This window comes from Halichoeres trimaculatus, unplaced genomic scaffold (assembly GCF_033239565.1).
Source record: "Halichoeres trimaculatus isolate MK-OKI-2021-1 unplaced genomic scaffold, fHalTri1.1 fHalTri1_scaffold_10, whole genome shotgun sequence".
NCBI classification, from domain to species: domain Eukaryota; kingdom Metazoa; phylum Chordata; class Actinopteri; order Labriformes; family Labridae; genus Halichoeres; species Halichoeres trimaculatus.
This window is the reverse complement of record NW_027437187.1, coordinates 4,922,114-4,946,904: the sequence shown is the minus strand read 5'-3', so window position 1 is coordinate 4,946,904 and position 24,791 is coordinate 4,922,114. Positions and strand designations below refer to the sequence as shown.

The following is a 24,791-nucleotide window of genomic DNA, read 5'->3' as shown; positions in this document are numbered from 1 at the left end:
GGCTAATACCAGATAACAGGATCAGATCAGTTTATCTCTTTCTTTTATGCAGGATCAGGGCGCCAGAGCTATGGTTGACTGGACATATTTATAAGGGATAGACCGATTATTGGCCAGGACAATTGTCTGCACTGATTTTTAGCATTTTGAAGCATATCAGCCTTTTATTTTAATCCGACAGCCAATAAGAAATTATATTTCAGACAGTGTTTTTCTGGCTCCAATGCAGCTGCGCCTCTCTGTCTGCAGTCACTACTCATTCTCTAGCATTGTCCCTTCCACGGTACTATCTGATTGGTGGCACGCAGACATTTTTTAAAAAAATTTATTTACTGTATAAAACTTTAGGGAGCTCTTTATTTTTAAAGTTTTCATTTAACTTAATAAGACAGCTGCTGGGCCTGGGGGCTCTTTAATAAACACATGCTTAAAGTTCTTTAAACAAAGTTAAGTGTTGGAGTTTGTTTTATTCAGATTTTGATGCCAATATTTTTATTTTAAATGCAAATATCTGCCCAAAATATTGGTATCAGCCCTAAAAAAACATTTTGGTCTATCTCTAAAGGTTTTTTTTCACAGTTCAATTTGATTTACTCTTTTACTGGGTCGTTTTCTGGTTTGCAGTTTGCAGAATGAGAGCTGAGGATCATAAGCAAGCTGTGTTTGTTTTTGTTCAGTCGAGGTGTTCAGCTTTGAAATGTAACTCACTGTTCAATAAACCCCATATTTTGTGTCGGTTTCCTTTTGCAGTGTGCCTTTGTGTTATACCTTAACATCACTAAAACAAGCCAATAAAAGCATATGTCACATTACTTTATACAGACTTAACTTTCATTATCTGTAATTGAGCATAATGCTCCTTTTTGTCCTTTACCATTTGATCATCAAAAGGTCCAATTGAATTTTTTATAGCTACTATCATCTTTTATAATAAATCAATGCAAAAATTAGTGTAATCAGCAACAAATACTGTAGAGCTCGGAGACTCTTTCAGAGTGATGTTTTAAGTGAGAACTCTACAGATGCTAAACAGCAGTGTGTTGGATCTTATTATTTTTCTTTTGCTGCCAAATTCTTTTGTGAAGGGTAACTTTTTAAAAAAGACCTTAAATTAAGAGTTAATAAAAGAAGTGTGTAAAGATGAGCCTCCATAACAAACAGCAGAAAGCATCTCAGACATCTTCAGTGTGGCTGTGTAGTGTTTAGAGCTTGGATCAAATGGCTTACGAGGGTTTTTTAAGTCTCATCCAGACATTAGTTAGTTTAGGGCAGTGGTTTCCAAACTGGGAGGCCCGCCCCCTAGGGGGGGCTGCCGAGGTATTGCAGGGGGGGCGCGGCAAGCTTGTGACAGGGCTCCTAGTTAAACGCACATCAGATGATGATTCTTCACCAAATGTAGCAACTTCCAAAGCAAAGACAGGAAACTATGATTTTTTATGCAGAAATACAGTTTTGAGAAGATGTGTTTAAAGCCATGAACACTATTACATGGTAAAATTGTATGATACTCGATGCAGTGACACTTTTTATATTTCAGCTGTGAAAGTGGTTTGTCAGTTTTTCATTCATTAGTTTTGTGTAGTAAGAAGTTGCTGTTTTGTACAACTTATAATGTGAAGTAAGTCTGGTGGAGTTTAGAAGTGGAGGATTTGTACGTTTGTGTCAATGTGGAAGTGGTGATGGGTGGCTTGAAAATATTCATATGCTCAAAAAAAGGGCCCTGCACAAAAGTTTGGGAACTACTGGTTTAGACCTTGAAGTTAAAAATCTACAGTTCTCCTGCCGTCCCGGCTGTTCTTCAGTAAATGTGATTTTTTGAAGCTCGGCTGTAACCTCTGTCTCACTGTGTCTTCAGTGTCTGATCATCGGTGCAGGACCATGTGGCCTACGTACGGCCATCGAGCTGGCCTTCCTGGGTGCAAAAGTGGTGCTCCTGGAGAAAAGAGACGCCTTCTCCAGGAACAATGTGCTCCACCTCTGGCCCTTCACCATCCAGGACCTCAGGGGCCTCGGGGCCAAGAAATTCTACGGGAAATTCTGTGCTGGTGCTATCGATCATATCAGTGAGTACAGATGAAGCTCTTACAGCTCGTGTTGTTGTGCAGCAGCTCTGGTGTCACTCAGACGCTTTCTTCTTTGTTGTGTTTTGCAGGTATTCGTCAACTTCAGCTCATGCTGCTCAAAGTGTCTCTCCTGCTGGGCATTGAGATCCACGTCAATGTCGAGTTCAAAGGTGTTATTGAGCCCCCTGAGGATCAAGACATTGAAAGTAAGCCGTTCAAACTGCTGCTGGGGAAGACAAAAACTGAGCATGTGTTGTGTCAGAGAGCTGTCTGTCAGACGCTTTGAGCTGGCTCTGCTGAGGCATTTTTGTCTGATTACACACGCTGTGTTCTCTCAGGGATAGGTTGGAGGGCCGAGGTCCACCCCAGGACACACCCTGTCAACGAGCTGGAGTTTGATGTCATCATTGGAGCAGATGGAAGGAGGAACACGCTACCAGGCGAGTCTGCGTGCTCTGACTCACAGAGCGCTGTAATGTGGTTTTTCTTCTGACAGAGAGAGGAAAACACAAACGCTTTATTTGTTGGAACAGTTATGATCTCACTTGTGCACAGCCGTGCTCAGGCACCTGACTTCACTGCGGTTCCCAAGGATAAATGAGCACTTGTGCGCATCTGTGTGTGTGGCTGCTACGTTCTGAGCGTGTTCCTGACAGCCTCCCAGCAGGAAGAATAGGGACTGTTGAAGTGTCTGTTTCTCTGAGCGTCAGGGCCTCACATGCAGCAGTGCTGGCAGAGGGAAGCCCTGTGGAGTCGAGCACCATGACCTCTCTCTGTCCTACTGCCTGCAGCATCAGAAGAGGGCAGCAGCAGACTCCCTCTGGGATTACCATGAGCTGTGACCACAGAAAGATGTTTCCATTGTCATGAAACAGAACATCTGGTTGCATTTACAGTGTTCAGTGTGTCCTCTTTAAGTGATGTTAAAAGATTTCTGATGTAACATTTTTATTGCCCTGATCCCTGACCTAATGTCTGCCTCTTTTGATTTGTTTTTCTGCAGGGTTTAGGCGTAAGGAGTTCAGAGGAAAGCTCGCCATCGCCATCACTGCTAACTTCATCAACAGGAACACTACGGCAGAAGCAAAAGTTGAGGAGATCAGTGGGGTGGCCTTTATCTTCAACCAGAAGTTCTTCCAAGACCTCAGAGAAGCAACAGGTCAGCCAGAGAAAAAAACAAAACAAAAACAAACCATGACGTAAAGGAGACATATTACACAAAATCCACTTTTATGTCATTTACAAACAAAAATATTTGTACCCAGACTGTCTACAACACTGCCTAATATGAAAAAAAATCCACCTACCCCTTCTTTGCTAGCTCCCCTTTTCTAAAAATCTCTCCATAAGAGATTTGTTTAGAAAATATAGCCCATAATGACGTCATCTTGGGCTACACACATCTCCAGAACAGAATGATGCTAACACGTCTGGCAGTTTACTTACTGCGTCCTCCTTCACTCCAGCTATTCTTTACTTACTGTGGAGACTGTGTGATCAGCATTATGACTAAAGCAAGGGCAAGACATGCTGCTCCACCGTGGGCTGTGCAAAGGAACACAGGTGTCTTTTTTCCCCCAACCCAACGTCTAAGGATTTAAGTATGAAGTGAAAAATTCCCTTCTTCTTCCCTTCTTTTTAATATCTTAAAAAGATGAGTGACTCTTGTGTTAGAATAGAATAGAATAGAATAGAAAATACTTTATTTATCCCCGAGGGTAAATTCAGGAGTCACCGCAGCATTTAAGAAAACAAAAGTAAGAAAGAGTATAGAAAGTGCAAAAATGTCCATAAGAAAATAGATGATGACAGCCCGTCCACCACTCTCCAGCCCAGCCAGTCTCCACCTCCACAGGGTCCAGGACTGAACCTCCCCAGCAGTCTGTTCAGTCTCTGTCTCCTGGATCCTGTCTGCTCACAGCAGGCGAAGCTCCTCCAATGTCGGGCTGGCGTCCGATGTCAGCTCCGTCAGCCACGTCCGTGAACAGCATGATGCCGCTGGATTAGCACAGCTAGCTCATCCATCCCCCGGAGCGAGATCCCACGTTCCCAACAACGATGGATGGAAGGACAGGTCCACGTTGTCACCTCCCAGCTCACATCCAAGAACCAGCACGTCGTCCTCACCTCCTTCTCCTCAGCTCGAGGGAAATCATCAAGCCCTACACTAGTTAGCATTTACATGCTACAGGCTGCTAACAGCTAATTTCGCATGTAAACAATGCAGCCATGGTTACATGTAGGATCTCCAGACAAACACAGGAGAAAAGTAGTAAAAAATATCGCCGAAGCCACAAAAAGTTTGGTGTCCGTGACCGACAACGAACCACACAAAGTGATGATCCACTCCAAATACAAAGATGACGAAAAAGAGACGAAAAAATTACAAGAAACGGACAAAGACGAGAGAGCTGCTACAACAGGCAGCTACTTGGGTAGCGCCTAGCAACCGTTACCGTTAGTTAACCGTGTTAGTGTTTGTTATGTTTCCTCTTAGGGGCCGTTTACACAACAATAATTTTAAGGTGAAACGCACAAGTATTGTTGCGTTTCGGCCTACTGTTCACACCGTGTACAGCCCGGGCTAAAGGCTAATTAGCCTTTAGCTCTGGCTTTATCACTCTCTATAACTCAGGGGCTAAACTGTTTGTGCTAATGTTGATTCCAACCCACAGTCAGCAGTAGGGCTGGGGGATATATCGAATTTACTCGATGTATCGCGGGTTTTTACACGTGAGATGTATAAAACGGCTATATCGCAATTATCGCGTAAAAACAGAAAACTAAATGTTATCAGTCGTCAGAACTTACATCTCTTCGGTGATTCGCTCGTTTCACTCTCTGCTGCTCAGCTGGTGCTCCTCTCACAGCGAGCACCATGCTCCCCCGCCCACCCAGAAAACTTCTCCGGCGAATGCGTGTTTTGATATTAGGAGAGGAGAGAAGAAAAGTCGCTTGCACGTCTTATCAGTCTCGGGTTGCAGGTCCCTGGGGCTTGTTTTCTCGAGTGTAGTTGCTTATTTGGGCTTGCTTAGCTGCCTGTATGATCCCTGATTCTATTCCATCTCCCCACAACGAGAAACAAACGCGGAATGTTTTTAACTTTCACTTTCGCTTTTCGGCGCACTTACCCCCCCCAGAGCTTTTCGGTCAAAGCAATCAGCTGATCAGTGCTCGAAACATGACGGGGGATGAGTTTAATGCTATTTTACAGCTGAATACCAAAATACTGCAAGAAAACAAACCCAAATCCAATACAGTTCAACCAGACCCCAGGTTTAAAGACAGAAGTCACCAGAGTCCTTTCAGCATGACCAACATTATCCAGGAAGCTGATTTATGGAAATAAAAATAATAATATCTCCAACGTTAGTTTATATTTTCAGATTGTGATATCAACTTATATGATATAATCATCCAGTTGAATAAATCTGAATGAATTATTTTACTGCAACTAAAAATATGTAACTACATAAAGTTTGGTTTAAAATAAAAGGTTTGCTAAACTTTACCTGATTTGAGATTTCTCTTTTTGCTTTCAAATTTTAAAAATTCAACTAAAAAGTCTGCTTTAATCATTATACTGATCTCATTTTATGCATCAAAGAGTTGGATTTACCATTAATATAGTGACTTAGAGGAGAAATCAGAATATCGAGACATATATTGTGTATCGAGATATAGCCTACAAATATCGAGATATTGGATTTTGGCCATATCGTGCAGCCCTAGTCAGCAGTTATTCTGCAGTGGTCTGTTCAAACTTGAGAGTCTATCAATAAAATGAAGAGTGAGGTTACGTTAGCTCTGATTGGTAGATGACTGGCAGGAAATAACCAGGATTCACTAACGTTACACATTACAGACATGTCTCAGAGCACCAGGCTGTGAGTAGCGCTAAATAAAGTCGGCTAATAAAGTCTCTTTAAATATTTTTCTATTATTTTATTGACATTTTAGATGCCGAACGGAATTGGCAGCGCTTTTCTTTGACTTGTCAACTCCTTCGACATGGTAGACCACAAACTGCTTCAACACAGATTGGTTTTATCAGGACTTTCAGTCAGATGTTTTGAAAACTGTCTTCAAGATAGAACTCAGTGCGTGCAGGTTAGTGGGACTATGTCAGGCAGACTTTTACTGTTCAAAGGTGTGCCTCAAGGTTTGGTCCTTGGCCCCCTTTTATTTACTATCTATATAAACAATACATGCTCCCACCACAGCACAGTTACAAACTGCTTTTACTTGAATTCAACCAAATTTTGATGGCTTAAAACTGGTTTAAATGCAGACAAAACAAAAATCATGCCGATCTCTTGAAAAAAAGCTGAAGCCTTAAAACAGAGTTTTTTTCCTGGTTAAGTAAAGGTTGTATAAAAGAACAAAACAAAACAAAACAAAAAAACGAAAGTCCAAACTTAGTAAGTTTGCTTGTCACATTTCTAACAACAGCGCTGTGTAACTGTTGATAGATACCATACCTTGTTGCATTTCATCCACGAAAAAGTTTTCCTGAACAAAAAAAAAGTAGTGTTAAAGAGAAGATCTGATCTCCATTCATTTTTTAAAACAAACAGGCCTTGGTTCTCACAGTTTCTACAGGAGGCGAGCTCTGGGAGTTTTGTCTCTTCTCTGTACATGGTTTTACAAAACCCAGGGTCTGAACACACCTGAAGAAGCAGCCCTTCAGGATGCATCATAAAGACCAAACCAGCTCTTCTGAGATCTAAAAATCTCACACCACCCTGATTGAGATTGACTTTCTAAGGTGTTTCGGTGAAATAAAGGTTAACAGGACAGTCTGTCCCTGAATCACCGGTCCAAATTTGTAAGCTCATCCAATTAAAATGCTTCACATCAGGTCTGTGGCCAAGCCGGCCGCAGTTTAACGCTGACGCGACAATGTCCCCTGTCCTTTTGGTCTGTGCTCTGAGGGGAATAATTGCTCCTCTAATGACGACACGACAACAAGCTAAAGTGAGAAGGAGAATGATGATTATGTTGGTGACCTGACAATACTTCTTTTTCCTGCGCTCTGTAGGTATTGACCTGGAAAACATCGTCTACTACAAAGATGACACGCACTACTTTGTGATGACTGCCAAAAAACAGAGTCTGCTGGAGAAAGGAGTCATTCTGCATGTGAGTTATCAGAGCCAAGAGCGGGGCGCCATGCGGTGTGTTTGTGTGAGAGACGATTGTTGAATCTCATTCAGGCTGTATGCACGCACAGACATCAAAACCAAGAGTCTTCTTCTCCCTCAGCTGGTCTCACTCTTTCTTCATTTTAATAACCATAAATTCAACATGAATTATAGACACAAACAAAAACAGTAAAAAGGAAATCAGAAGAAGCACCTTAGCGTGAGGTAGCCCATGAACATCACACCATAAGATTAAATAAGGTTAACCCCCTTTAAAACTTTCTGAATGAACTCTCTGAGCTTTGACACGTCACCTCTTGTCTCTACTGGGTTTCATTCGATTTTTGGATCTGGTTTTATGGTGGCCAGTAGGTGTGCCTTTGGCAAAAGCAAAAACACAAATGCAAAAGCCACAACACAAATGCAAAAAACTAACACACAAATGCAAAAGCTACCACACAAAATGCAAAAGCCACAACACGAATGCAAGAGCAAAGAACACTAATGTAAAAGCCACAACATGAATTCAAAAGCAAAAACACTAATGCAAAAAACTAACACACAAATGCAAAAGCCACAACTTGAATGCAGGAGCAAAACATATAAATGCAAAAGCAGCCAACAGACAAATGCAAAAGCTATGACATGTATGCACGAGAAAATAACATAAATGCAAAAGCCACAACACACATGCAAGAGCAAAAATCATGAATGCAAACGTCACAGCGCGAATGCATTAGCAAGAAACAGGTATGAAAAAGCCAGAACATGCATGCAGCACTTAAGACACTGATTCCAAAAAATAATACAAATGCAAAAGCTACAACAGGAATGCAAAAGCTACTTCACAAATGCAAATGCCCCAACATGGATGCAAAATCCCTAAAACAGGAATGCAACACTTACTTGCATTCTAACACTGATGCAACAGCAAAAATCATGCTTTGAAAAGCCAAAACAGGAGTGCATGAGCAAAAAAAAACAAAGTCAAAAGCCACAGCATGAATGCATTAGCAAAGAACACGAATGCAAAAAACAAACATGCAAATGCAAAGCTACAACAGAAATGCAAAAGCCACATCACAAATGCAAAAGCCATGACATGACTCTCGAGTAAATAACATGAATGCAAAAACCACAACACCAATGCAAGAGCAAAAAATATGAATGCAAAAGCCACAACAGGAATGCTTGAGCAAAAAACATGACTGCAAAAGCCACAACATGAATGCAAAAAGCTAAAACACTAATGCATAAAACAAACACACAAATGCAAAAGCTACAACAGTAATGCAAAAGCCACATAACGAATACAAAAGCCACAACATGAATGCAAGAGCAAAAAAAATGAACGCAAAATCCCCAACACTTGTGCAAGAGCACAAATCATGACCGCAAAAGCCACAACAGGAATGCATTAGCAAAGAACACGAATTCAAAAAAGTAACATGCAAATGCAAAAGCTACACCTGGAATGCAAAAGCCACATCACGAATGCAAAAGCTACTAAGAGCAAAATACATGAATGCAAAAGCAACTTACAGACAAATGCAGAAGCCACAACATGAATGCAAGAGCAAAAAAATATGAACGCAAAAGCCACGACATGAATGCAAAAAATATGATTGCAAAAGCCACAACACAGATTCAAAAAGTGCAACACAACAGAAGCACACCCACAACCAAAGTTTTAAAGAGGTTTGTTATCCTGATGGACATCAAAGCTATATTTATCATAGCTGAAGGTAAAAAGAAAACAGTCATTTCATTTATTTCTCAACTTTTCTGTGTTGGTTAGGAAAACTGTCTTCTTAACTTCTGTTGTGGCTGCACTACTGTTGTGTTACTGTGTTTGCATTCATGTTGCTTTTGCAAATCAGCTGACACCTACTGTCCACTGTAATTTTTGCTTCCTCTTACTGTGACTCTTATGGTCTAACAAAGCCAACAGTGTCCAAGAACCAGCTCAGTGTTTGCATCCAGGTTCTACACGGTAGTTTCCTTTCCCTGGCCACTTTCCACAGGAAACAGGAAAAACCTTACAGCACGTCTTTCTTCGGGTACAGTCATAGCGGAAGTTGTGCTATAATTATGTGTAGGTTTTGATTCTTTGTTGTCTTTACACTCAAATTAGTATGTCACAGTCTTCAGTCTTTTAGGATAATTTAAACTTTTCCCCCTGCCTGCGTGTGCAGGTCTGTGTTTGTTTTCGTTGTGAGCAGGGATGTGAAATATGCAGGCACATGTTAATGAAAAGTCATAACTCAGTAGAATAATAACCTGTGGAAGTTCCCCCTTTAATAAAAAGTCCTGGACAGATCTTTTTATAGCAGCCTCACTGACTCAGACCTTGGAGAGGGTGAGAGGAAGGGCGAAGGCATGGCAGTAACGTAACGACTCCTTACAGTTTAAGACAGCCCTCATTCATATCTTCCACTGCCCAGCCCTTCCTCTCACACACCGTCAACACGAGCAGCCCTCCTGGCACTGCAGAGCAGGAAGGTTTGAGATGGGAGACTGCTGCTCACCGCCCTCTGTGAAAACATGTCATGTTGAAAGCATGCAGTGATTTCATGCTACAAGTCGGACGGACTTGTGAACTGAAGGGTTTGTTTTTAAGTTCTTGTTCCTCCAAGTAGGGTGTTGATAAAGTCTGCAAGAGGCTGTCTCCTTAAAACTGTGTTTCTGTTGGCAGCCAGATACTATCACACTTCAAAGACAGAAATCTGAGCAAGTGTTTACGTCTTATCTGTAACAAAACATGTATTCTTAGTCTAAAAATGAGCCGGATTCACTGACAAGTCCAGAAAAAATGTCTTATTTTAAGAAACATGTTTTTGTTTAATGTTTTTTAATAGATTTTCCTGTTTCAAGAAACTTGAAAAAGAAGTTTTTTCATGAACCGCTGGCTGACTTTATGATCAACCTGGTGTCATTTTCATCTCTGAGTATCCTGAGACTGCTCATTTTTCTGGACCTGATCCAGGCTCATGTTTACAGTAGTAAAACAACTTGTGCTGGAATTAGTACTCAAACACTTGCTCAGATTTCAGCTTTTGCAGTCTAGTTGTCTGCATTCAATTTTTTTCCACCATTTAGCTTCATTTGTTCTTAATGAAGGTTTTTGCTTTAGATACATTGTTATACAACTGATCAAAAGAAAAATACTAATTTCCTGTTTTAATTCTCCTACATTCTTAGTTTTTAATAGGTTTGCACTCATAGTGAAGGTACAGCTAACAGCTCTGTCAGTCACTTTCAGATCCAACTTTTCTGGTTCTGATACTGATACCGATACCTGGGCTTTGGGTATCAACTGATACCAATACCAGTGTTAAATAAAAACCTGCCTGCCCTACTGTGGGATCAAATCAGTAATGTTTAAGGTAAAAGGCAAAAAATATGTATATGGAATTACTGCAGTTAATATTTATTTGAACTATGAAATATTTAAATGTTTACCTGCAAAACAGTTCTTCAGAATGTACAGAAATTACTATTCAAATGTAAACTTTAATACCCTATGGACTGGTAATGCAGCAAAAACAAAGAAAGTGCATCAGAGGGAACATTTCAAATCAAATAGCCAAATGCACTGGTAAAAAGAGAGCTAGTTGCCTGGATCAGCACCATGCACTGGAAATCGGCACTGGAAAAAGTTTAGATCCTATCATGTGTTTTTGTCTTATTTTCAGTAGAAAATCAATTTTTTTACTTAATATGGGACACATTTATCTGACCAGTCCAGATAATGGCTTATTTCAACTTATTTAAAGCCAAAAATAAGGTCTGAATTGCTTGTTACAAGGACAACAAATCTGCCAGTGTAACAAGAGAAAAGTTTCTTGTATCAAAAAATTATTCTAGTTTTAAGCAAATTTTCAGCAATTTTTTCTTGTTCCATTTGCAGAATATTATTATTTTACTTGTTACAAGCAATTCAGACCTAATTTTTGTCTTTAAATAACTTAAACCAAGACATTTTTCTGGACTGGTCAGGTGACTGTGGCTCATATTTAGTATTACAAGACAGTTTTTACCTGAAATAAGACAAAAGCACTTGATAAGATTTCAGTTTTTCCAGTGGGCATCTTACTACCAATACCAATCCAGCTTTGAGGGGGTACCCATACACTGATACCCAATACCAGGATCGGTATTGGTGCATCCCTAGAGCCAAGACCAGCAGTGTGAGCTCTTTTGAGACCCTGTAAATGAATAAGACATTGTTTACCAGCAGCCTTACAGAAAATGTGCTCAGTTTTGACTGTTAAGTGTTGTCTTACCTTCAGACCTGTCAGTTTAAGTAACACTGGTATCCGCCACTTCAGACCTTCTCTAATCTAGAAACTGTTTAAAGGCTGGTATCAGTCATAAAAAGGGATGAAGTGATTTTTATTTTTTTTCACATGTGTCTGTTTTATTTTCATGTGCAGCTGTATTGTTGCCTGAAATGTTTGGACATTAAATAAAAGAGAAACATTTGGTCGATTTTTTTCCTTCTTTGTCTAACATCTACAGATTAACTAAAGATAAACAGAGTAAAAAAACTTCTGCTTGTCTCGTTTTCATTCCGTTAATAATTATATCTACTAACCAAATCATCCCTTCAATAAACTGAATCCTAACTTTTTACAGACATCAAAGACTTGGTCTACTAAAATCCAGCTTATTCTGTCATATACTTAATATCCTTGTTTGTCTTTACCTTGATCTAATCACTGGGTCTAATCCCCCCTCTTGTGTCCCCCCTGTAGGACTACGCAGACACGGAGCTGCTGCTGTCCAGAGCTAACGTGGACCAGGCCGCTCTGCTGTCTTACGCCCGTGAGGCTGCCGACTTCTCCACCAACCACCAGCTGCCCACCCTGGATTTCGCCATCAACCACTACGGCCAGCCTGACGTCGCCATGTTTGACTTCACCTGCATGTACGCGTCTGAGAACGCAGCCATGGTGCGCCAACGCCATGGTCACACGCTGCTTGTGGCTCTTGTGGGTGACAGTCTACTAGAGGTGAGGGGTCAGGAATGTTCCCATCAGACTTTGCAGTACTGAAACTTCTTTCAGCAGGGCCTCACTTTCTGTTTTTTGAGTACACGGGTTCTCTGTGGCCATATTTGGTTGATGAATGTGGTGTTGGCTGCTCTCTCTAGCCCTTCTGGCCTATGGGCACTGGCATCGCGCGAGGATTCCTGGCAGCCATGGACTCTGGCTGGATGGTGAAGAGCTGGGCTCAGGGAAAAACTCCTCTCGAGGTCCTGGCTGAGAGGTAAGGGTGTGCAGACACTTGTGTGCGCACACTGAGGCTCACATTGGTATACTTCACATACACACATCTATGTTCTCTTTCCTCAAACACACCCTTTTATCTCTAAGTGCTTTACCAGGAAATGTGATTTCAAACATCAGACCCACCTCTGCTAGTACTTACGCCATAAGAGCTTCTGTTAAGAGCTAAATGGAATGTGACCCCTCTGTTCTGCAGTAACTCTCTCTGCTGTATCACAATGTTATTATATTTCCTCCTTCCATTCTTTCCTTATATAGTTCTCCTTCTAACAACTATTGACGTGTGTTTTTATCCTCCCTCCAGGGAGAGCATTTATCGCTTACTGCCCCAAACCACGCCAGAAAACGTCAGTAAGAACTTCAGTCAGTACAGCGTGGATCCAACCACACGTTACCCCAACATCAGCCTTAACTTCCTCAAACCCAGCCAGGTCAGTGTGTGACAGGCTGCAGATGCCACCTTTGCACGCACTCATAACTTGGTATAATGATGTAGTAACTCTGTCCTTCCTTCTTTTAGGTGAGGCATCTCTGCGACACAGGAGAGCCCAGGGAGATGCGCATTGAAATCGAGAACGTCATCAACTCCTCCACGCCCAAGTTGGCCAGGAATGGTTTGTATCTGTTTCATGCTGAGAGAAAAACCATCAACTGATTCATCAGTGTCGGTTTTTGCTGCAGTCGCTGATGCTGAGAAGTAATCACAAACTATTTTCACTCCAGACAATTTTCTGCTTGACAAGCAGTTGCAAGGTAACACAAAGACCAAATGCATGGTGTTGAAGGGTTTCTAATAGTTTTAACAGTTTAATGTCCACCTGCTGTGCACTAAAGGTAAAGTGGAATGATGGAGCTTATAATGGACTGATGCAGCCTCTGAAATAACTGGTGCACACTAAAGCTGCGTTTCCACCAAGCAGTACGGGTCGGTTCAGTACGGTTTGGGACGGTTTGGGACAGTTAAGTCTGATCCCGTTTGCGTTTCCACAGCAAACTGTGCCCTCTCGTGGTGGGCGGCGTGTAAGCTGCATGCCGGAAGCCGCAGCTGGTAAACAATAGCGCGACGCCGTAGCAGCTTACCCCGCGATTAAATCCAACAAAGAAGAAAACGCGACACAGTAAACAAAGAGCACGGATGGAAGACATGCAGCATTTCGTCCTCTCTGTGATTTTCATGTAACTCTCTGTTACAAAGTACAATCAAGCTTTGTTTCAGAGAAGTCTGTGAGCCGCCAGGAGAAATGCAGCCGCTGTCGGGGTAAGTGACGATTCGTTTGACCAATCAACGGTCTGCAGTGTGTTGCTCCACCTCCCGAGAGCGGATCGGTTCAGTCTGGCACCCATACGAAAGGGCCCCAAATAGTGGGACGGCTCGTCTCGGTTTTTAGGGATCCGTCCCGGGATGAGTGTGTGGAAACGCCGCTAAAAGCGCACCGTACCGAGACGAACCGACCCGGACTGCTTGGTGGAAACGCGGCTTAACTCATCATGGATACCCCTAATGAAGCTCCCTGGTTAAACTGAACATTATGACCCATAACAGCTTCTTTAAAGAGTTCCCTTTGAGTTTTGCATCCTCTCCTAACCTCTTGGTTGCATCCTTTTTACCTCCTTACACCAGCAAACTTCTCACGGTTCATAATGCTCCTCTTTGCCTGTTTACAGCCGTAACTAACATGGATAATGAGGCGAAACTTTACGACCCTGTGCTTAGCCTCGCTTGACTGAGGCCATGAGATTACCCAGCAGTGCTGCTCAGAAAGTGTTTACATTGATTTTCCTGTTTAATCCAGATTCTGCTGTGTTTCATTCTTCCTCACCAAAGCTTTATTTTTCTATTTTTCACAACTAGAATCCATCGCGAGATCCAGTAAGCTGCTGAACTGGTGCCAGAGGCAGACGGAGGGCTACAGGAACGTGAATGTGACGGACCTCACTATGTCCTGGAAGAGCGGCCTGGCACTGTGCGCCCTCATCCACAGATACAGACCTGATCTCATGTGAGTATCTGAACCACATGCGGATGGCTAAGATGTGGCTGTGCAAGAACAACAAGAACACATTTTCACAATCTAATCAAATGTCACACTGTGGAAAGGGGTTGTGGTGGTAATACAATTTTAACTTTGGTACAGCACTCCTAAAAATGGAGAACGTATTATAAACCATGAAAAGTGAACTCCTGGGTGCCAAAATGTTGGTAACCTTCACTGTTTTTTGTTTACCGTATTTTACCAAATATAAGGTAACCTTGATTATAAGCAACCCCCTCTTTTCCAGACCAATATTCAGAAAAAGACAGGCAACCATAACTTACCTTGTAATGATTTTTATTGAAATTCTAAGAAAATCGTTGAAATATAGAGGCTGCTTTCATTTCTTGCTGTAAATGATCACTTAGATATGTGTTTCAGATGTAATTCTGATGACAGCTCTGGTAATGGGCATGACTTTGTTCTGTTCTCAGTGACAAACTTAAACACCCTCATGTAGGGCTGAACGATTTTGGAAAATAATCTTTTTGGTATTTTTTTTTGACCAATATTGCAATTGCTATTTTTTGGGAGGTACTTTGTCTTTTGCATTATTGTCTAAACACAACCAATAAATCATTCTTTTGAATGACCAACACGACTGTTAACATGAACAATTCAATCCTGTAGGCCAGGCCTACATGTTATGGTTAAATGAGATGAATGCATGCATGAATTAATACCAATAGCATATCTTTATTTAAGTAGTATAATCACAGTAGAAAATTGACAGATTGATTTAACTTCAAGATTTCTAGATTCCTGCTAGAAAAAGACTGAATATTAACTTTTGCTGGTTTTAAGGAAGAACAAGTACAAGTTACTATATTCCCTTTAGGTCTGTGTACATATATATATTTTTTGCTTTAATTGCAGCCTTTGCAATTTAAAAATTGCATTCTGTTACATTGCAATTTTGGTTTCATTTTGATTAATTGTTCAGCCCTACCCTCAAGTCAGTCTCTTATTGACGGACACTTTGAGGACCAGGATAAGCTTTTCTATTTGGACGTGCAGTCTTTAACATTACACTCTGTAACTCCATCATTTTCTGTCTGCCTGAAAGTTGTTTAACGTCTCTGCTGCATTGACAATCATTATCTTAAAAATCAGCATCATCACTCTGCCTCAGGTTTCTTGTAAACTCACCCAGCTTTGGTCCACTTTGCTCTGGAAAATCAGCGCGTCCCCCGTGTGTCATCTCACTGTGTCTCTGCTGTGACTGACAGATCACCGCAGCCACTGTGAGGTCACTGGCTTTATAAAAAACTGTCGCTTTCTGCTGTCCCAGTCATATAGTGACCCTAAACAACTATCAGCATGTGTTAATGGTTGAACCGTGATAACTGCCCTTTTTCACATTATTTTCAACGATAAAAACATTGTTATATATTCCAGTAAATACGGTTCTTGTGTACCTAAACAGAAAAATGTGTTTTTGTTAATTTTGATACATGTCTGACTTTTCAGTGAATTTCAGTTTTTGGGGAATTTCTGAAAATCAAAAAGTCGGCATTAAAGCACGTCATGATGCTGTATGGTTTTCTTATTTTATGACACAAGTGACAAGTGGTTTGATAAATTTAGGGACAGGAGATAAAAAAAAGTAAGCACAGTGTCTCCAACTACAAAAACTAAATTTTGGATTTCCATGTGGGTCCTGGCAGAGCATTTTTTTTTTCCGTCTGTTAATGGAAACAGTCTGTTGTATGGTACCTGTATTAGATCTCCAGCTCTGCTTCAGCAGGATGTAGCACGACTTGATAAATAAATACTAAATAGATATAAAAGATTTTTTTTTCAGGAGTTGAGGACATGTTTCTCAGTTCTTTAGAATTAAAAAAAGAGGAAAACAATAAAACAAACATAAGATAATGCTGTAGTCTTCTGTGTCTTAGCTTTGTTGTCATTGGTGAGGCTTGTTGTCTTCACAGCCTTCCTACTATCACGTCTCTGGACATTCATTGTGGATCAAGGAACACCACAACAACCAGTTATTTGTATAAATATTTTACACTGATGATGTTGGCGATACCTAACATCCTTCATTTTCCTGAGCTGCAGTCTGGATTCCAACCTGGTGAAGGCGAGCTCTTCTTTGGCTTCTGTGGCAGTGTTAATTTTAACATCCAGCTCTGCCAGTTTAGCAGAGAGGCTGGCAGCTTCCTGATGAATGAAAGCTTAAACAATCAAACCTGGTTCTGATTCCTTTGTTGTTCTGGCATCTCTTGTGTTTGGCAGCCTCTCCTCGTTTTGGTTTTGGTTTACCTCTGGCGCTTGAAATGAGTGCACTCTGTGGTGAACACAGTGTATTGTTCCTTTTTAATAGCAGAGCCATTCAAAGACTTTCAGCCTCTGTCTCTCTGAAAACTGAGTCATCTTTAGTGCCAGTACATCCACGTTCACCTCATTAGAACAGGGGGGTGATTGAATGCTGATGTTAACCAATGTAAGCTCAGCCTTGAAAGTGAAGAATGTCCTGCTAAGGTCAGTTAGGAGCAGGTGTTGATTAGTAATGTCTGCTAAGAGGTTCACATCACTTATGAGTCTGAACTTCTAAGCAACACCTCATTATCACCACTGGTCAGTGTGTAAGTCAACATTTTATAGAGAAATGGACAGTTAAATTTGGAATATGTTGAAGTCAAGGAGATTAGTTACCCAGAGCATTTTGAGCCAAAATGGTCACAATTTTGAGCCCTTCATTGGATCCTTTAGCTTTTATAGACCTGATACCTATTTCACATAAGACTAACAACGATTTACTGTTTGAAATCACATTTTATGATTAGTACACATGCACTGATCGATCAGTGCAGATTTCCTTAATTTTGGGGGGATCCGTGATCAGCCCATCCTACATATGAAACTGATCTTCTATACATCCAGGAAGGTCTGACAGTAAGCCATTGTTGCTTTTTGCTCTGAGACCTAAAACTCAGGACACTTCATTGATTGTTTAAGTTTAAATAAAGAGATTTTATTGTTTCACAGATTTCGTTCAATGATTTTCAATAAAATAAGATTGGAACATTGAAGGTATATGCTGTCAGTTATAAAAAAATAAAAAGTAACAATTGGTATCAGCCCAAATCGGTATCGACAGGTCAGGCTTTTTAAAGATCGGTGATCGGCCAGAAAGTTGTGATCAGTGCACCCCTAATGATTAGTTCTTAAAGTTTTGTGAGTTTCATGTTCATGGCCCATATGCATGACCAGCCATTAGCAAGGAAAACCAACCGTTTGTACTAACGGGAAAAAAAAATGAATAGTGGTATACATGAGCCAGGTTAAGAGCGTTAAATTTAATTGAGGTAGACCCCACCAGTACAGGTGCAAGACGTTTTTGTTTGAGACAAAATATGTGAAGACAGTGGACAGTTCTTTAGAAAAGTGGTGATGTGTAGCCATACAGCAACTTTAGATTAAGGAGACACAACATTTTTTCAGTGAACAGATGAGATAAGGAAGGAAATCCAAGTCTCAAACCAGCGAGGCTCACTGCTGTCAGTTTAACAAGTTTGATTTACTCTTTGCTTTTATACGTCTGTGTCCTTCAAGATGTGTGTGGTGAAATGTTGCAGTTCATAAACTACTTTAAAAGTTATTCATCGAGGTAAAGTGGCATTACTGTGGCGCTTGTTCCTCAAAGCAGCTTTCATATTACTGATTTTATTATTGAGGTTTTCTACTGTGAGCTCAGAAACACCACACACATTTACTCTGTTCAAGATCACCAAACTTTTTCTTTCTCTTTGCTTACCTGATTGACTCACTGATAGCAGCTGTTTGTGTATTCTTGGAATATAATATCCATTTCTCCAGCTGAAAAATGTTTTTCTTGATCTTCTTTCACTCACACTGTTACTGCTCGCCAGGTTTATCACTGTTTATGAGTGGTAGATATGCATAGTTCGAGTTTCTTTGATGGGGTTTTCCAGGAGGTTCCCCTGAATTATGATGTAATCTGCACCTGCGTCTCTTTCATGGTGTAATTAGTTAACTGTCTGATTATTCGCAGTCGTGCACGTGGCTGATGCTGCAGCCAAACGGGCCGTTCCATGAAAAAATGTTAGGACTAATGGTTTGTTTAATGACTGGACATGCATACGGGGCCTGATCATGTGAGGAGTGAAAGGGTTAAATCTATGGCCGTGTTCGGAGAAACCAGCCCGTTGTGTTGATGTGTGTTTGTTGTTGCAGGAAGATGTTTATTGTCTGGTTGGGACCTTGGTGTCTGAGTTGTATATCAATATCAATGAGTTGACAGCTACCAGTCATAATAGTCTGCTGGATCTGAGCTCATAACTCTGCCCCCACTACAAACCCACATACATACACACACACACACACACATACACACAGTCACATAAACAATCTGCTTACCCTCACACACACAGACTCTACAAACAGCACAGTCTCCATCCACATGCCTAATGTTGTTTGTTCCCCTCTGGAGGCAACGTGGCAATTAGCCTCATACACTATTAGTGTGTGTTCTGCCTGACCTTTACAAAGCTGTGGAGCAGTTGCTGCCTTTGATTGGTCACATGATGTGTGTGTGTGGGGGGGGCTGATGAGTGGAGGTACCTTGGGGGAACTGATCACATGTGCTTGTGGAGAAGACTAATGGTTAAGAGGGTTTAGAGTGAAGGTTTAGCTTGTGCCTGGATGTACTGATGCTAATGCTTTCCCTGGTCCTGTTCCTGCTGCTGAGATGAATGGATGATCATTGTTAATGGTGTTTTCAGCCGCCGTCTAATGACATTTACAGTAATGCTTTCCACAGCATGAGCAGCAGCAGAGATGCTTCCTCATTAGTGCTGAATGCAGACTGACTGCCGGTTCATTTCCATCATCTCAAACGCTGATGAGTAAGTGAGGCTGGAGAGTGAAGAGATGTGTCCTTGAGTTGATCTGTTTTTCTGATCATCATGTTTAGTGTTTTCATTGTTCTTAATTATGAAAAACAGAAGTTTCAGCAGCAGCCACACACAAAATGATGATTTAGGAGATGTGGAGTCTGATGAAATTAATTCAGTACTCTAGCCTTTTATCATTGTATCGTCTGTCTTAATTCATCCTACTGTTGGGTCAGTTTTGATTTGTGGAACATCTTACTTTATTATTAGTACACATTAGATTTTTATTTGGACCACTAATTTGGGGGGGGGTTTCGGCTATTTTTTTTTTTTTGTAGCGTTAAAAAAATGATGCAGGGTTTCTGCGGATCCTTAAAAAGTCTTTACAAGGCATTGAATTCATGGATCTAAATACAAGATTAGAATAGAATAGAATAGAATGGAATAGAATGTCATTGTAACAAGTACAACAAAATTGAAGTCACAGCAGCAATCAAGAAAACAAAAGTAGGAAAGTATACAGAAAGTGCAAAAAGATCCATAAGAAAACAGAAGAAGACCATCATTGTCCAGTTCAGCCAGTCTCCACCTCCACAGGGTCCAGGACTGAGCTTCTTCAGCAGTCTGTTCAGTCTCTGTCTCCTGGATCCTGTTTGCCCACAGCAGGTGAAGTTCTTCCAATGTACCGTTGCTGTCTGATGTTAGCTTTGTTAGCCATGTCCGTGAATAGCAGGATTCTACTCTGCCCTCTGGTATTCCCTCTGTGGCTGGGTTAGCACATCTAGCTCGTCCATCTTATTGGAGATAGATCTTATGTTCCCAATAACGATGGATGGAAGGACAGGTCCATGTTGTCACTTCTTAGCTCACACCTGAGAACCAGCACGTCATCCTCACCTTGTGGGAAACAGCGGGCCTTGCACCAGTTAGCATTGACATGCTACAGGTTGCTAACAGCTGAATTCACATGTAAACAATGAGGCCATGGTTACACGTAGGATCTCCAGACAAACATAGGAGCAAAAGTAGTAAAAATATCACTGAAAACAAAACCAGTTTAGTGTCCATGACCAACAAGCCATACAAAGTAATGACGCACTGCAAATGCAAAGATGACAAAAAAGAGATGAAAAAATTACAAGAAATGGACAAAGAAGAGAGCGCCGCTGCAAAAGCGCCTAGCAACTTGCTACTACAACTACAACTAACAACTACAAGGCCTTAGACAGCCTTAAAATGTCTTAAATAATCTCTAAAAGTCGTTAAAAAAGTTAACGTGTTGGAATGATTGTCAATAATCCCAAATGTCTAAAAAGGCTCACATGTACGTCTTTTTCAAAGTAATTTACAAAGTGACTCTGGTAGTAACATCGCACAATCACGGTAGTGGAACCAACAAACACTGATGTGGTTGCAGCTGGGACACTTTTAATTGTCCTTAAACCTACGTAATTCATGCAGTGTTTTTCCATTAGCGTTTAAAGTGAAGTTGGTCTTAAATTTAACTTCAAGTAGCATTAAAAAGTGTTCAGAAGTCTTGAATTTAACGTACCTTAAGCTGTAGGAACACTGTGATGATCATTGAGATGTTTAGACTCATACTGTAAGCTGTGAACTGTCAGAGGAAAGTTTAGTCCAACTGAGGCTGTGGCTGTTTTCCAAACCACCTACTACATACTACATGTAAATGTAGTATGTAGTAGGCACTGCAGACTACCGACTGCTTTTGCATGTAGTAAGACTGTATGAATACAGGTGATTGATTTTATTTTGCCTTTATTGTAAATGTACAACACAAACTTTGGGTAGTTGTTGGTATTTTAGTTATTTTGTTAATTATATCAGAGTCATCATAATTGATTTTTAAACTTACACCAAAAGTTATATCCTTTACTGAAAATAAATCAGGAAGGGATTTTTGTTTGTACAGCTGGTGGAAAAACCACTTCCATATAATCCATGTATGGTTTGAAAAGAGAATTATTGTTTTATATGGGCTTTAATGAATTAGTAGAAGTAAACAACTCTTTTAAAACAGGAAATAACAAGATTTACTTGTGTTTCTTTTGCTTCACTTTTATCTCACAGACCGACCAACGTTAGCGTTGTGTTGTAGTTAAAATGACAACTCATTCGACTAATTCACCAGAAGCTGTCACCCACTTAAACAAACAGCATTAGCGCCATGCATTGTGGGAAACAGTATGCCAGGTAGACTGGTCTGTTGCATACTGAGAAATTTTCCTGGATCAGTAGGACATCCAGGAATTTTTGGCATACTGCAGATTTTGCAAGTTTTTGCATACTGACTACTACAGACTGAACTTTGGCCAAAACAGTAGGCACTGCTCGTGTAGTAGGTGGTTTGGAAAACAGCTTTTGTGTTGTGAGCCATGATGATAACCTCACAACTTTGATTACCTGCTGTATCACATGACGTTGCTCTGACAGATACAAAAGACTTTCTATGCACAGCAGAACTCTTAATGGAGCTTAATCCTGTATGCTAGTTAATTAGTTTTTTTATGTTCTCAGTTCAGATTTGTAAAAAAAAACAGGTTTACAGCATGGAACAAAAAATGACTTCAGTCTGAATAGCTCATTTCTGTTTTCGGCAGACACTGCACAGGGAGTTCATTTTTTTCTAACTCAGCAATACAGAAGATATAAAACTCAGGGGTTTACCCAAACAGAGGCACAGCCACCTGTGATGGGAGAACCGGAGTCAGGAGGCAGCAGAGTTTTAGACACATGTGGATCAGAAGAGGGGAGGCTGTAAAAGATGCTGTTTTAGTAGATATGAGTTGCTTGTTTGTTGGACACATGCGTTTACCATTAGGATGGGAAAACAATGTTAATGTGTTTTGAGCCTGTTCACAGATTAAAATAATAATAACAATGTGTGCTTCCCTGATGCTGTTGCATTTAACAGAACCGATTGTTGTCTCTACTGGAGCTAAAATCATGTTCCTTAAGTTCACCTTAATGGTTCTTAACCACATTTCAAAGAGATTAAAAATAAATGTCTTGAGGATTCATGAAGAGTTAACATGGTGTGATGCTGTCATGGGGAAAAGACAATAAATCATCTCAGAAATGTTGCAAAGCTAAGCAAAAAAAAAATGTAATTTTGTTCTTTCTGTTCAGATAAAGAATAGTTTTAGATTGAACAAATAAGATAAAAGTAGAAACAGTCTGAAAAGTGAGTCTGTGGCTTTTATTTCAGTGTGAAACTTTGGTGCCAATCCCATCCTGCCCTGCCTCATCCTATCCTTTGTTTCCTCTCTCCCTCTGCCCTCAGTGACTTCGACTTCCTGGACGAGAAAGACCAGGAGAAGAACAACCAGTTGGGCTTTGACGTGGCGGAGCGGGAATTTGGCATCTCGCCTTGCATGACTGGCAAAGAGATGTCCTCTGTGGTGGAGCCAGACAAGCTCTCCATGGTCATGTACCTCAGTCAGTTCTATGAGATGTTTAAGGACACAGTGCCACCTGGAGGTAAGACCGGGAAATACAGTCAGTTTACTGCGTTATGGTTATAGGAGGTGTTTTAGTAACTCATGTCCTCTTCTGACAGATGTAGAGAGGACATTAATAATCCTGGGGGGATTTAAACTTCAGTTTCACGCTCTTAATCTTTCATTTTGTTCCTGCTCAGATAACCAGAACTTGAGTCCTGAGGAGAAAGCAGCTCTGATTGCCAGCACAAAGTCTCCCATCTCCTTCCTGAGCAAACTCGGTCAGAGCATCGCAATTTCCAGGAAACGAAACCCGAAGGTTTGTGTCTGATTAACGTCCTTTAGCCCCAGTTTGATCCATCTTCACCTTTAAAAGTGGTGAGTGTACTTTACACTCCAGAGTTGGAGAGGAAATAACTTCTGACGTGTCATTAATAGGACAAAAAGGAGAAGGATGTTGACGGTTTGGGGAAGAGAAGAAAAACAAGCCAGACTGAGGAGGTGAGTACAACAGATAGTAAAGCGTCTCAGATGTTGAGCTTGAGATTAATGTTTGAGCAGCAGGTCGAACCAGAACAGTCTGATGACTCCCTCCAAACCGACAGCATCAGGCTGATAAATGCTCCTGTGTTTCTGCTCTGTCTCAGGAGGAGATATCCAGGAGCGGTCGTGACGACAGGCCAGCTGTCCTGACCGAGAGGAAAATGGACTCCAGTGCTGGAGGGAACCACAACAAGGTGAAGGTCATGGCCACGCAGCTGCTCGCCAAGTTTGAGGAGAATGCTCCACAGCCTTCAGGACTCAAGAGACAGGTACGGAAGAAAGCCTTGAGGATAATCATCAATTACAGATTTTACATGATAGATAACATCTTTCCTCAAGGGTCCAGAATAAAGTTTGGGAAAGTTCTGGTTTCTTTTTGTAGCCTGAGGAGAGTTGACTCAACAGATAGTAGCAGGAAAGGCTCCCATCTTCATCAATCTGATGATGATTTCTTTCTCTCTGAACAGCGGCAGGCACAAATCTGCTTGATGCTGTGTAGTGAAAGCTGGTCAGTAATAAGATTTAAGACCTTAGACAAGGGGTCTGCAACCTGCATCTCTGGAGCTTCATGTGGCTCTTTGATTTCTTTGCAGTGGCTCTTTGTAGCTTTGAAAAAATATTTTTTAAAATAAAGAATGTTATTTTTATTTTTTCAACATCAACAGCCCACCAATTTTCCTTTTACATTTGGCTAACCTCAAGTTTTACAGCCCTGGTTAGAAAACTAAATCTACAAAAAGACAAACCTGGAAAAAAAAGAAACATATTTTAATTCTGTGTGGATGGATTCATTTAACTGCCATTGGCCAGCTTAATATACATGCTTCGTATGTGGCAAAACATTAGCAATCAATTTTTACATTTAGTTTTGAATATTTTTATTTTTTATTTTTTTTTTGCATGTTTCTGTTTTTATTTGTTTTTTTTTTTTATTTTATTTTTAATTATTGCGTTTAAAGAAATATTTCAAAATTTGGCTTTTTTTTTTTTTTAATAAAAAAATTGCAAAATTGTGCAAATTGTTAAAAGCAAAAAACTAAGACATCACATGTACAATTTCATTAATGCAAAAGAAAATTCTCATGTAGATAATTATTAGAGATAGACCGAAATGGATTTTTTGGAGCCTATACCAATATCGATTATTTGTAGTCAAGGAGGCCGATAACCGATATTTGAAGCTGATATGTATTTGCAGTCAAAGTGAAAATATTGGTGTAAAAATTCGAACACTACAAACAGTACTTAACCTCGTTGAAATACCTTTAAGCCTTGAAGTTTTCTATAGTAAATAAAGTTTTTTCAAAATTTCAATGTGACTGCAATTACTGTAATAACTGTGCTGCTGATTGGCTGTTTCCCAAGCCATGGCTCTGCTTGTAACCAATCAGATGGTA

At 40.6% G+C, this 24,791-nt stretch overlaps 1 protein-coding gene across 16 annotated transcripts in view; it reads left to right on the top strand.

The window, feature by feature from the left end:
* The window catches only part of mical3a (microtubule associated monooxygenase, calponin and LIM domain containing 3a), a 193,901-nt gene that overhangs the window by 92,782 nt on the left and 76,328 nt on the right, over positions 1-24,791 (top strand). For 12 of the 16 annotated variants that reach the window (XM_074677097.1, XM_074677096.1, XM_074677100.1 and 9 more), the window contains 15 exons: positions 1,856-2,063; positions 2,153-2,269; positions 2,402-2,503; positions 3,067-3,222; positions 7,105-7,205; positions 11,965-12,222; positions 12,363-12,478; positions 12,803-12,929; positions 13,019-13,112; positions 13,222-13,251; positions 14,351-14,498; positions 22,695-22,891; positions 23,052-23,170; positions 23,290-23,352; positions 23,499-23,663. In XM_074677097.1, the coding sequence (XP_074533198.1) occupies positions 1,856-2,063; positions 2,153-2,269; positions 2,402-2,503; positions 3,067-3,222; positions 7,105-7,205; positions 11,965-12,222; positions 12,363-12,478; positions 12,803-12,929; positions 13,019-13,112; positions 13,222-13,251; positions 14,351-14,498; positions 22,695-22,891; positions 23,052-23,170; positions 23,290-23,352; positions 23,499-23,663 (2,001 nt within the window). The remainder of the gene's footprint in view (positions 1-1,855; positions 2,064-2,152; positions 2,270-2,401; positions 2,504-3,066; positions 3,223-7,104; positions 7,206-11,964; positions 12,223-12,362; positions 12,479-12,802; positions 12,930-13,018; positions 13,113-13,221; positions 13,252-14,350; positions 14,499-22,694; positions 22,892-23,051; positions 23,171-23,289; positions 23,353-23,498; positions 23,664-24,791) is intronic. The other 4 variants (XM_074677102.1, XM_074677101.1, XM_074677098.1 and 1 more) reach the window with 1 other exon arrangement.